Here is a 13,533-nt window from a genome sequence, read left to right on the forward strand (position 1 = left end):
CTCAGTCTCCCTTCTCCCATTCCAATATAACAAGGGCAGCTATGTTTTCAGAAGCATCTCTGGGCTAGAGCTGGGTGATCATCTCTCTGAAGAGTGGGCCCTCCTCCCCCATCTGTGCTGCAGCCGCCTCCAGTCCCCCACAACTGTCTCCGAGGCTCCATTTCTTGTCGCTCAGCACTTTGAGGCAGATCCTGGCATGGGCTGAGGCTGGGGCAGCCAAATGCACAGCTCTTAATTTGAGTGATCTTGCTCCACCCATCTCTCATTATCAGGATTCCAAATCATTCCCAGCAGGAGGAGAAGGAGACATTTCAGGCAAAACCTGCCTGCCAGTGTGTGTATATGTGTGTGTGTGTGTGTGTGTGTGTGTGTGCGTGCATGTGTGTGCGTGTGTGTGCACGCACGCACACACAAAATTCTGCAAGTAGGTGGATGGACAGATGGACAGACAGGATGAGGCTAGCAGCCCTGTGGGAGAGCCCCTCTTGGATCACTCCATTTCTGTCCAGAGGTCAGCTTTCACCTGCTCCTTACTTCCTCCCTCTTCTCCCTGAGAAGTTTCCCACATTGAACACAAGGTGGTAGTGTGAGGATGGGAAAGTGACTAAAGCTTGTACCGAGCCACCAGGAAGAGCACACAGCTGACAGCCAGATAGGCAAGAAGCATGAACAGCCAGACTCCAGGAGAAAAGGGGTCCAGGAAGGAGAAATAACCAGGTTTTCGACCCTAGAAATGAACACAGAAAGAAGTTTCACTTTACATGGTCAGCCAAAGTGGACCCTGGGCAGAGGATGTGGCGAGTTGAGATTCTGCCCCAGCCTTGGTCCTTCTCCTATTATAAAATCATGAAATTTTAGGGCTGGGGGGGGAACTTTGAGAATCTCTGGGTCAGGGTAACTGATTGAAGAGATGGTCGGGGCTGGGGGATGATGGAAGGATAAGAAATACTGTCCAGTTTGTGAATACTCAACTCTAGTGCTGACCTTGGCTGTTACATACTCCCCAGAGTGAATGCCAGCTTGCACTCAGAGAGTTGAAATTCCTCTCAATTTTGTTTCTTTTATTTCCTCTGTATTTCTGGAATGGTGTAGGTGGGCTCATAAAATATTTTTTGCTATTTAATTCCTATGCTACCCTATGATGACAGTGATTCCTCTTTGATAATCCCTAGGAGGATCCCAAAGCCAGGGAAATTCTGTTCTCTTCCCAACCAGAAATGTGAGTTGGCCAAGGCCATGTGAGTTGTGGGGTGGAGTTTGGAACAGAGCCCAGGAGAGAAGTGGGCTTCTGGTCATCCTTAGCAAGATAGTGAAACGAGGGCACAAAAGATATGTCCAAATGATGAAGAGAGTGGAGAGGATAGGGGAAGTCAGCGCAAAAGAACAAATAGGCTTTCGTTTGGCAGTCAAGGGCACATCACAACATGTCATTATAACAGAATATGACATTATATCATGACCCACTCCTATATCATGACATGTTATGTCTAGCTTCTTCCATGCAGTGAAAAGAGTCTGTTATTCATGTTGGTAGGGAAATGTCTGCATCAGCTGGCAGTTGATTGGTGTCAGTCACTCCCCAGATATATGACAGGAGGGACCCATTCTAAGTCAAACTCAATCTGTCCCTTCTGAGCTTTTCTGAACTGCCTTGTCCTCAGGATATGTTTGAGTATTCTTTTTTAATCAAAGCAGAGTACTGGCATTTGGTTGGTGCTAGTGCCTCCATTGATAAAATTCAACTCAATTCAGTGCAATTCAATTCATTAAACATTTATCCAGTGTTTACTATGTGCAGTGCACTGAAAACACAACTAATAGATGCTGCCTCAGTAGGCAGGGAGTAACTCTTTGCAGTCCTGCTGTGAGTTGGCAGGTTTCATCATAGACTACCTTCAATCTTCTTTTCCTTTGGTTTATGTATCTCTTTATAAAATTTCCCTCCTCTAGGTGCTGAATACCAACCCCGCTAGGCTCCATTCCCCTCTAGGAATTCCACATTCTTAATTCACAGAGAGCAGGGTAATGCAGCCAGTCATCCAAGGACTGGGATTAGAACTCCCAAACTTTGCCTGGGCTCCTCTGGGAAGAGTGCCACCCTTCCTTCTGCATAGCGACACGATGACAGCGGCCTTTGGGGCAGACAATATACAAAAGCTCTCTTTTCACAGCACAAGCAAGATCAGGTATCAGGTATCTTTTAGCATTTACCATGTCTCAGGAAACTTTTTGAAGCTGTCTCAAGGCGCATACATATACACGTTTGACTTTCAGAGAATACTCTGGGGTGATCTAATCAGGCAACCGAAATGACTTGTAAGATAAGGAACAAGGGAGAAGACAGTTTTGGGATGTCCCAGCCCCATCACTATGCAGATTATCTAACAGAAGGCAAATGACTCAACAGTAATAGAATCAGACTTCCTAGAGCAAGTCATTTCTATTTTCATCATTGGCTAACAGAATTGGTTTCCCTTTCCTGAATGCCAGGAATCTTTAGGCAAACCATTGGAGCCAGAATCTGGAGTCCAGATGAAGAGGAGACCTGGTCATCTCACTTGCTAAAACAGCAGGGTTAGCGTTCAAGATGAGGTCACTTCCTCAAACATTATTTTTTTCCAACCCACTTCACTTGTCTCTGACCTATGGATTCGTGTGTTTCTTAAGGCAAATGTACCTATGGATTCATATGTTTCCTAAGGCAAATGTACCTACTCCAAGATCTTAGACATTTTAGTATCTTACGTGTTATCTTTCTCAGTGCCATCTCAGTAGGGACAAATATGAAAACAAACCAATTCATTGTTGATTTCTGAATGTGAAACCCTATTAGATGCTCAATGTCAGAAATCTATAGCTGATTATATTAGAATAAGTGAAATTGAGGAAAATGACAGAGCTATTTAAAGCTGCCATACTTGGTTATGGGTGATAAAGAAAGACACACGGCCATGGGAAAAAATTCCTAGAAGCTCAAAGCATACACACACACACACACACACACACACAGAGTTTTTTTAACAGAGAAAATATCACACAAAGCTGAAGCAAGATATAAATGTAATTCAAATGGAATAATCTCAGTCATGTTAGCAAGGGGTAGTGTGATTCCACTTGCGATGGGCCAATGTCATCCAGGATATGCCCAGAATAAACAGTCCAGCAGAGCCTTGGCCTGGTCTGAGCCCAAAGATGTTACTATACTGTCAACACATTACTTGCAAACCTTGAGATTTTCCACATAAGCATGTTAGAAATATTGCCTCAAAGCAGCCTGAACATACATAATGGCAGGTTTAGAAGTCACCTGCCATGTTTGTGTAGAAATCACCATATTCCATCGATGTTTCTTCCAAATAGTGCATTTCCCTTCCAAACATAACACTCTGCTCAAAGATGGATGGCACCAATGCCATTTTTCTAAAGAACTCAAAGCACATTCACATTTATTAGTTCATTTGTTTTCACAAATCCCTGTGCGAGATAGCAAAGGGCAGAGATTTTTCTGTCTGAAAGATTAAGGGAATGAGGGAAGAGAAGGGAAATGACGTCTAACAAAGTGGTAGGTTTTTCCTCTCTGGCCTCTAAACTCACAGGCGTGCTCCCTTTCTCCCTCTCCTCTCCTCTCATCTCTTCTCTCTCTCCTCTCCCACTCCTTTGTCTTGTCCCTCTCCTCCCCCTCTTTCCCTCCTCTCCCTTTCTCCCTCCTTCTCTTCCTCTCTTTCTCTTTCCCCTTCCTTTCCCTCCTTCCCTTCATATTGCTTCTCTCTCTCCCTCTCCCTCTCCTTCAGGCTCCTAGTGTGGTCTGTAGAGTCAACCTGGAAAGGAAAGCCAATTTGCCACTTTCTGTCTGGGTGACTGTGAGCAAGTGACTTTACCTCTCTCAGCTTTATTTTCTCCATCTATAAAATAGAAGAGTTGAACTTTCTGTACTCCAGGGTCCCTTCCAGCTCTATGTCTGAGGCTCTTATGATCCTTCTTCCAAAAGGTTGCCTGATTACTATGACTCCTTTTCCTATAGCACAATCCAACCTGTCCTACACTCTTAAAACACTTTTTATCTTTATTGTATTTCCATTCATGATTAATGATTAATATATGTTTGTGTTGACTATAGGTTGGTCAGGTCACTTCTATTAACTTGGAGATTTTTGAAGACAGGACTTCTTTTTTTTGGAGGGCAGAAGGCAAGGCAATTGGGGTTAAGTGACTTGCCCAAGGTCACATGGCTAGTAAGTGTGTCAAGTGTCTGAGGCCAGATTTGAACTCAGGGCCTCCTGACTCCAGGGCTGGTGCTCTACTCACTGTGGACAGGGGAAAAGGGGGAAAGAGACAGGACTTCTTAACTGTAATCCAATTCAATTTAATAACTGACACAACTTTGGCCAAGTGACCAAGTCACTGGACAAGTCACTCTCAGGGCTCTAGGCACTGCCACATTAGTAGAGGAAGTTTCTTCACCCAAGACTTCCTCATATTAGTAAAATTATAGATCTATACCCTATCCCTATTTTTGTTTAATACCTTCTAAATGCCTAATTTAATACTTTCTAAGGACAGAGCTGCTTACCAACACAAGAGGAAAGTTGCTGAAACTCAAACTGAGTTCTCTTGGTTCCTAATCCTGTGCTAGCTTAAACTTGTCATCTGGGGTCCTAGAGATAACCCCCTCAATCCTCTTCCCTCCAAATGAAAGAAGGCTGCAGTCAACCCAGCAACCCAGGTGGGCTGAAATGTGGCAGTGAGGCCAACAAGGAGATAAGGAGTGAGTGTGTCTGTGTACTCTCCTCCTTCAAGTTGGGAATTCTCTGATCCTTTTTGATCTGTTAATTCATTGATCCTTTATTCTGCACATAGTTGAGGAAATGGAAGTATAATGAGAATTTAATTACTTCACCCACCTCTGGTACCACAAGCCTGAGCATGCCAGGCCCATGTCACAGGCAGCTGTGGGTCCTAGGAGATAGTGAGGATCAGGGAAGGAGGGAGGAAGCTTCATTTTTTAATTGCTGTCACCCCCAATGGATAGGAAATTAGGTTTTGTTCTTCCAGCCTGCAGAGACATACAGTGTTTACATTAAAGATGCCTGGCTGGAGGAAGCCATCTGGTTATACTCTCTAGGCCTCCTGTATTTACTAGGGGTTAAAACATATGAATTCTGGGGGCTTCCCCTAGGGCTCGCCTGATAAATAATTAGAGCATTTCTGTTCTGGAATCTCAGTAAGGAATGAGAAATGCCAACTTCTGGGACTTGTTCCCACCTTAGCCTCTCCATTATGTCTGGAAACGGCTTTGTATCATGATTTTTCTCAACTTGAAATCAGGACTGTGTTATTTAATCCCCATCACTCCCCACTCCTTACTCTAAATTCTCTTGGAACCTGGACTGTGGGAAAGTCCACACATCCCCACCTTCTTGGTATGGCCCTGCCAAATTCTGGAATCAGATGAAGATCTTGTAGGGTTGTTTGCTTTTTAGAGAGCTCTACACATTCAATTCGGTTCTTCACTTTTGGCTGTACACGTCAACGAGGTTGGCTCTAGAACTGAAGGACTCTCTATCTCTAGACCAAGGGCTCTTAATCTTAAAAATTGATAACTGTATTTCAATATGATTGGTTTCCTTTTAATCCTATGTATTTTATTATCTTATTCATTTAGAAACATTATTTTGAGAAGGGGTCTGTTGCCTTCCCCAGTCTACCAAAGGGCTCCATTAACACATACACACACACACACACACACACACACACACACACACTTACACAAGTTAAGAACCCCTCTGCCAGATAGTGTTTATGTGGAGAAGTAAGGAAAGGTGAGTTCTCACATTCACTCCCCAGAAGCCCATGGAGGTGAAATCCGTCTGAAATCCTTCAGTGGATTTACAATTGTTTTGCTTAATATGTTGTTCCAGAGCAAGTTGTATAATCACCTTTACCATCAAAATGGCCAATTAAGCCATTTTTAAGGGTTAGCAGCATATCCCTTCTCATCTGAATTACTCAGGTGGGGCATTTGCCCAAATAACTCATATAAATCAGGAAATACATTGATATAAGACTGTATAGTTAAAAAGTATTTTCTCATCCATTGGCTCCTTTGATTTTCATGACCCTCTGAAGCTAGTAGGTTGATACATGAAGGGCCTGTGATTTCAGCCCCATGTGAATTCCTTCCACAGGCACAGATCATAATAGGTAAAGGGGCCCTAGACTCAGAAAGGTTAAGCCACTTGCTCAACGTCACGCAGCTAGTAAATGTCACAGCCAGTACTTGAACCCAGATCTTCTGTCTCCAGGCTTAGCCTTCTTTCCATTAGATGATACTAAATGATGGCCTTAATTGTCTGTGGCAGGGCTGTCCAAAATACCACCCGTGGGCTCCATGCTGGCCTGCAGTGAGATTTATGCAGCCCCCCTACAAGCATAGAAATTTACATAAATGTTTTAGTAAACGAAGCCCAGCTATGGCAGAGCTCTCACTAAAATGGCAAATCAAAATATATTGTCTATTATTTCAATAAAAACCTAAGGTTGGACAGCCCTACTCTATAGGATCATTATTTAGAGGTCAAAGAAACCCCAAAGGCCATGTAGTCCAACCTCCTCATTTTAAGTGACTTTCTCAAGGCCACACAGACAGTATGCCTCAGAAGCAGGATTTGTACTCAGGTCTTCTGACTCCAGAGCCAGTATTTTTTTTCAACTCTACCATAGCACTTCTCCATTTTGGTTTTTCAAAAGAGAATGGGTGGAATCTGGGTGGAAGGAAGTCTTATAGCAGGGTTTCAGGAGTCCTGAATTCTAAATTAGACTCGTTCTGTAACTCTAGGTAAGCCAATACATCTCTTTATCCATCATTTCCTTCATTTATAAGATTGGGTCCCTCAACCAATGTGGGTGGGTGTTGAATTGTAAAGGTTTCTGAAGTAATGTTGGCAAAACACTTCGAGCTCCTTGAAAGAAAGGCTTTCAATAAATATATCATGTCACAAAGATTATATATTCAGAGCTCCATATCTCCATTATATGGGCTATCATGTTACTTAGCTATAAGGAATAGAAATCTATTCATTTTCCATTTTCTTGTAACAGAGTATTAGACAGTATTAGAAATGATTCAGTGGTTTACTTAGCATTGTTCTTCATTTTCATAGACAGTCTTTCTGGAATGAATCAGACCTTCTTGAAGAAAAGCTGGTAACACATCCAGCATATTCCATGGATTAATTTAATAATGGCATTTGTTTTCTCCCTTTTTTAAAAAAAATCTCTCTGTCTCTCTCTATACATACTCTCTCTATTTTCTTCTCTTTCTTATTCTTTTTATGAGAATGGAAAACACCAGCTGTGAGCTAAAGAGACAGAAGAGAAAACCGTGAATTACTTTCTTTTTTGTTGTGAGATGAGGTAGGGAATAAAGGGTGGACTATTGGGGGTCAACAAAGAACATGGCAATCTTTTGGTGTTTGGGGTTGTTGGAGAATGGGGTTGCTTACACCAGCATGACTTGGAATGATATCGAAGATCAGAGGCAAAGTGCTGTGGTGGACAATGGGAGTCAGAGGACCTGGGTTGAAATCTGTGGGACCCTGGGACTTTACTGCCCTTATCCCAGTTTCCTTTTCTGGAAAATGAGGAGATTGGAATACATGACCTCTGAAGAGCCTTTCCAGCTCTCCATCAATGGTCCTACGATCCAAATGAAAGTTACTTAAGTTCTCTAAGCCCCAATTTCTTCATCCATAAAATGGAGGACTTGGACCAAGTGGTCTTTCAGGTCCTTTCCAGTTCTAAATCTATGATACCATGATAACATGAATTTTATATATCAGGGATTTTTTTTTTTTGAACCCAAACCTCTTTAATATGCTATGAGGACAACTGTGTATTTACACAAATGTTATTACAAAATCACACACAAACTGCTTTCAGGAATCCTCAGGTGAGGGATGAGACACTGATTCCTTCTATAGCAACTTTGTGCACAGATACAAAGTGATCGAAGGCTGATTTGATAATGAACCGCAAGTGAGTCGCGTAGCCGTCCCGGAACATAAACTCTTCCATCTGAAGCTGTCCCTCGGTGTGCACCAGGTCTCTTTCTACCCACCGTTCAAAGTCAACCGGTTCTTTGGCATTGCTCTTCTCGATCCTTATACTCCGCACAAAATAGCACTGGAGGGAGAGTCTTTCAATCTTCACGTGTTTGTGGAAACAAATAATGAACTCCTGGGGGAACATCCCCGTGGTGGTCCAGAACGTGGTTGAATTCCCATCAATAATGTTCTCGGGCGGGTACTTCTCGTCGCTGGACGTGGCCAAGATGACCTCGGTGCCCTCGGAGGCCAGGCACAGATCTACCACACGCATGGCGGAGCCAGGGGGAGGGGCTATATCAGGGATTTTAAAAGGCTTCATAGGAAGATTATTCCATAACTTCCCTAAAATTTCTAACCCCCAATTTACTATATGTGAGTTATCTACTTGGTGGATTATTTGTGCCAAATGCTTAACCCTCGTGCCATTTGGCGGACTTCTCTGCTGCCTCTTCCCATCATCAGTCAGGGGGAACTTGGGGAATATAAGCATTATGCTATTATGTAATACCCTGAGAAAAATATCATTAGGGAAAAAGAGATTGTACCTTGCATCCCAATGCCAAATATAAATATCTTTTGGATTAACTGCTGTTTTGGTTTATCCCTGCCATGGTTCCCTTCCATTCGTTTACATGCCTATTAGAGAATTGCCTGCATCCATCAAAATCATGAGAAACCTCCATGTCTTAGAATGTATTTGGAACATATTCTTTTGAACACTGTATTGATAAGACCTTGGGCAAGTCATTTAATTTTCTCAGGCTTCACATTTCCTTTCTGTAAAATGAGGGAGTTGAGCTAGATGTCAGGTCTCTTTCAGGTCTAAATTCTATGACCTCAAGAAAAAAGAACTAGCATGTAGGGACAGTTACATGAGGAATTCTAGCATTTCCAGTGTTCTTTTCACATGTCTCATTTGCCTGCTCTTGGAGACATGGGAAAAAGATGTATGGGGAACCCATAGATCTCTTATGCTTTTGGGACTACTCAACTAGCCAGGTTGGAAGCTCAGTTCATCCTGGTCCAGAGATGTTCTAACATCTTGAGTCCTGGGAAGCCTCAGGTGGACAGGCTACTCTCTCTCTATGGGTCCTGCCAACAGCCAGAAGCAAGAGCAGTCTGTTTGCCCTGGTGGCCAGCTCAGCCCAAGCTAGAGCCGAGCATGTGTTCAAACAGACTGAACCATCTGTCATTGTATTCTCCTTGTTCCCAAGAAAATAGGGCAGGAGACTGAAGAAAGACAAAGTCTCTTCCATGTGGCTCTCTCAAGCTGTTGGCTTGATTCTTTGGACCTCAGACTGTCAGGGTCTCCCTTGGGGAACTTAGGTGTCTCTTTGCTACTGTGTAACCAGGGGTGGGGTGGAATGGCTGGTTCTTAAAAGAAACCATGTGGTTTCCTGCCCCTACTAGTACTTCTGGCTGTGTAGTTTTCATCGCAAGGTGACTGACAATACAATGCCAACATCAGGATGTGGGATAGCTTTCTCTGTGACCTGTTTCTCAGAGCTGGAAGGGATCTCAGAGGTCTTCTAATCCAATCCATACCCAATGAGGAATCCTTTCTACAACAGTTCTGGCAAAGTACATATCCATATTTGGATATTCTCCAGTTGTGAGGAGGCATCTACTACTTTTCGAGTTGGCCTATTCCATCCACCGTGAGACAGTGCTAATCATAAGATTTCCTGTACATTACCCTGAAATCTGAATCTGTTTGCCCTTGATAGACTACAGGCAATTGTAAATGAGTGGAAGGGAATCATGGCATGCATGAATCAAAACAGCAGTTAATCCAAAAAATTTTTATATTTGGCATTGGGTTGCAAGGTACAATCTCTTTTTCCCTAATGATAGCTTTCTCAAGGTATTATATAATAGCATAATAATAAACACTATCTGTTAGGAGGCATTTTGGCATAGTGAAAGGATTTAGAGTAGACCAAGTCTGGCGATGCTAATCATAATCCATGTGATGTTGGGTAAGCCAATTCATCTCTCCAAACCTCAGTTTCCTCATTTCGTAAACTGAGAGGATTGGAATAAATATTCTTTAGGGTCTTTTCTGGCTCTACACATTGAATCTCTGAGAGTTGCCAATTAGAAGAACTTTACAAAAAATAATATTAAGCACCAATCTAATAAACTTTAACTTCATTAACTTAACCCTATGAGATTAGAGAGATAATGTTTCCATATCATTTTAACTGAGTCACTCATTGACTCAGACTCTAAATGTTACTCATGACAGAATCTGAGACTGCTTAATCTTAGCTATTTCTATTAACCTTCTTTTTTTCTCTCTTTCTCCAATAGAAGCTAACCCAATTTGGTTTTCCCTCTAATGTGGTAAAAACGCCTCAGCTTAGACAGCCCAAGGATGTCCTCTTCCTAGCAACCTCTGCAGTGTCTTACCATAGTAGGCCCTCAGGAAATATTAGCTGATGAATAAAGGAATGAATAAATGTTAGGGATTCCTATGAACACTCCATCACCTAAGATTCAGGCTCTCCTTAGATTTGATAGCCCAGAATTATTCTCCCTTTCTGCCTAATTGAGGTAAAAACCAAGCTTAGCAAGCTACATGCTTCTATTTCTCTCCCCAGCTTATGTAAGATTGCTTGCTACTTGTTCCCACTAACTCTTCTTTCTCTGTTTTTTTCAAGTCATTTGAGGTGTTAAATTAAAATTAGCAAACTAGTCAAAGCTTAGTGTGCTTGAGGCAGCTTGGAGTATAGGAACGATTTGGATTCATAGTACCTGGGTGACTTTTCACATCTCAGTTTCTTGCTCTGTAAAATGAAGGGGTTGGACCAATGTCCCTTTTAGCCTGGGGTCTAAGGTCCTATGATCTGGGCTCAAAAATCTCTCCTGCTACTCACTACCTGTATGACTTTGGACAAGTCATTTCATTTCATTGGCTCTCAGTTTCCCTACCTGCAAAATGAGAGGGTTGACCAGATAATCTCTAGTGTCCCTTCTGGCTTTTGAAAGATGTGATTTCATGGAATTAAATCAGCTTATAGTACTTAAGAGATGTTAGTTCCCTCATTTCTTTCATAGCCTGATCAGAATGAAAGCTCTGTTCCCAGCCTCAATCAGACTGTGGTTTATCACATCCTGACATTCACACAACAGTCTCCCTTAAGTCTTAAAAGTCTCCCTTAAAAGGGCCAAGTCATTCACGTCTTACATAGGACCATATAGTTTCCATGACATGAAACATTAATTTAACCAGATATGGTATTTTTAAAAATAAGACAAAGCTGGTTTCTTAGCAAATATGTTACAAGATTTTTTTTTCCTGCCTCATATTGATCTTTCTCTGTTCTCTTTAGGCCTATATTACCATCATTTTACATTTAAAAAGTCAGCTCTACTTGGAAGCTTTCCATGATTAATTCCACCCCATTGTGATCTTTCCTTTAATCTGAGGCCTTTTTAGCACTGAGGTGCCTTTGACTGTTTGCATTACAATGGTTTGCACACATTTTTATATCTTGGAGGTGTTCTTAAACCATTTCTCATGCATGTATTTGTCTCTGAACAAGGCTACCAAGTATTGGAAAGTAGAGATGGAATGTCTAATTTTTTAAAATGAGCCCAGAGTGCCAAGTCTTTACAGAGTATGGATGTAGAAAATGGTGCTAAGCACTTATTGACATTCCATAACCATGTAGTGTACTAGGCATCAGCTGGAAGGGTAGAAATTCCATCATACCGGGAGGCTGTGTAGCCTAGTAGATAGAGTGCTGGACTTGGTGCGTCCCTCCACTGTTAATTACCAACTATGCTCTCTTGGGCAAGTCATAGAACCTTTTTTATGGCCTGTTTCCTCATCTTTAAAATGGTAATAATACTAGCACCTAATTCTCTGTGTTATTAGGAGGTTTAAATAAGATAATATATACAAAGTGCTTTGTAAATCTTAAAGTACTATATAAATGCTAATTATATTATTGTACTTATTTTTATTATATCATTACTATTACTAGAAGTCAAGAAACCTAGATTTCACTGTTGACTCTTTCACCAAGTCAAAAAATAGGACCTGGGGCAAGTCATTTTGTCTCTGTGCCTTAGTTTCCTCATTTGTACAATCAATCAATCAATTATTAACATTAAGTGCCTACTCTGGGCCAGGCACTGCGCTAAGTACTGGAGACAAAAAAGGGGGGTGGAGCAAAAGATGGCCCTGACTTCAAGGAGCTGACAAGCTGATGAAGGAGACAACATAGAAACAAATACATAAAAAACAAACGACATGAGTGAGAAATAGGGGATGATTAACAGAGGGAAGGCACTGGAATTAAGAGTGTTTGGGGAAGGCTTCCTGGAGGAGGTGGGATTTTAGTTGGGATTTGAAGCCAAGTTGGTCAGTAGTTGGAGTAGAGGAGGGAGGGTGCTCCAGGAATAGGGAACAGAATAAATGCTGGGAGGCCAGTGACATTAGTTTAAAGAGTACATGGTGGGGGGTAAGGGGTAAGAAGACTGGAAAGGTAGGAGGGGGCTGGGTTATGAAGGGCTTGGAATGTGAAACAGAGCATTTTGTATTTGATCCTGGGGATGCTAGGAGTTTATGAATAGGGGGATGACATGATTGGACCTGAGCTTTAGGGGAAAAAATCCCTTCAGTGGCTGAATGGAGGGTGGATTGGAGTGGGGAGAGACTTGAGCCAGGCAGTTATTGCAGTACGAGGTGATGAGGGATTGTACCAGAGTAGGGGCAGTGTCAGGGGAGAGAAGGGGACATATTTGAGACATGATGCAAAAGTGAAATCAACAGGCCTTGGCAACAGCTTGGACGAGGGTTTGGGGGAGAGTTAGTGAGGAATCCAGGATGACTTCTAGGTTGGGAGCCTGAGGGACTGGAAAGATGGTATTTCCCTCTGCAGTAATAGGGAAGGGAGGAGGTGGGAAAGATTTAGGGTGAAAAGTAATGAATCCTGTTTTGAATATACTGAGTCTGAGTATGTACTGGACATCCAAAGGCAGTTGTTGATGAGAGATTAGAGATTAGCAGCAAGGTTGGGGCAGGAAAGTATATTTGAGAATCATCAGCATAGAGATCAGGTCCATGGGAACTGATGAAATCACCAAGTGAAGCAATATAGAGGGAGAAGGGAAGAGGACCCAGGAGAAAGCCCTGAGACACACCTAGGGGTAAAGGGTGTGATCTGGAGGAGTCTCCAGCAAAGGAGACTGAGGAGTGGTCAGACAAGTAGAAGGAGAGACAGGAGAGAGAGGCGGGGGAGAGAATATCAAGGAGGAGAGAGTGATCAGCAATGTCAGAGGCTACTGAGAGGTCAAGGAGAATGAGGATTGAGAAAAGGCCACCAGATCTGACAACTAAGAGATCATTAATAACTTTGGGGAGAGTAGTTTGGTGGAATGATTAGATCAGAAGTACGGTTTTAAGGGGTTAAGAAGA

At 42.4% G+C, this 13,533-nt stretch overlaps 2 protein-coding genes across 2 annotated transcripts in view; both read right to left on the reverse strand.

Annotated features, from left to right (window-relative positions):
* GRIK4 (glutamate ionotropic receptor kainate type subunit 4) overlaps nucleotides 1-13,533 on the reverse strand; it is a 457,202-nt gene that overhangs the window by 41,170 nt on the left and 402,499 nt on the right. The window contains exon 13 of the mRNA XM_036745295.1: nucleotides 618-727. Within this exon, the coding sequence (XP_036601190.1) occupies nucleotides 618-727 (110 nt within the window). The remainder of the gene's footprint in view (nucleotides 1-617; nucleotides 728-13,533) is intronic.
* On the reverse strand, nucleotides 7,842-8,387 carry LOC118838086 (intraflagellar transport protein 25 homolog). Its single transcript, XM_036745296.1, has one exon. It carries the CDS (start codon nucleotides 8,374-8,376, stop codon nucleotides 7,945-7,947), a length of 432 nt encoding a protein of 143 aa, XP_036601191.1. The 5' UTR covers nucleotides 8,377-8,387; the 3' UTR covers nucleotides 7,842-7,944.

Source organism: Trichosurus vulpecula, chromosome 2 (assembly GCF_011100635.1).
Source record: "Trichosurus vulpecula isolate mTriVul1 chromosome 2, mTriVul1.pri, whole genome shotgun sequence".
NCBI lineage: Eukaryota > Metazoa > Chordata > Mammalia > Diprotodontia > Phalangeridae > Trichosurus > Trichosurus vulpecula.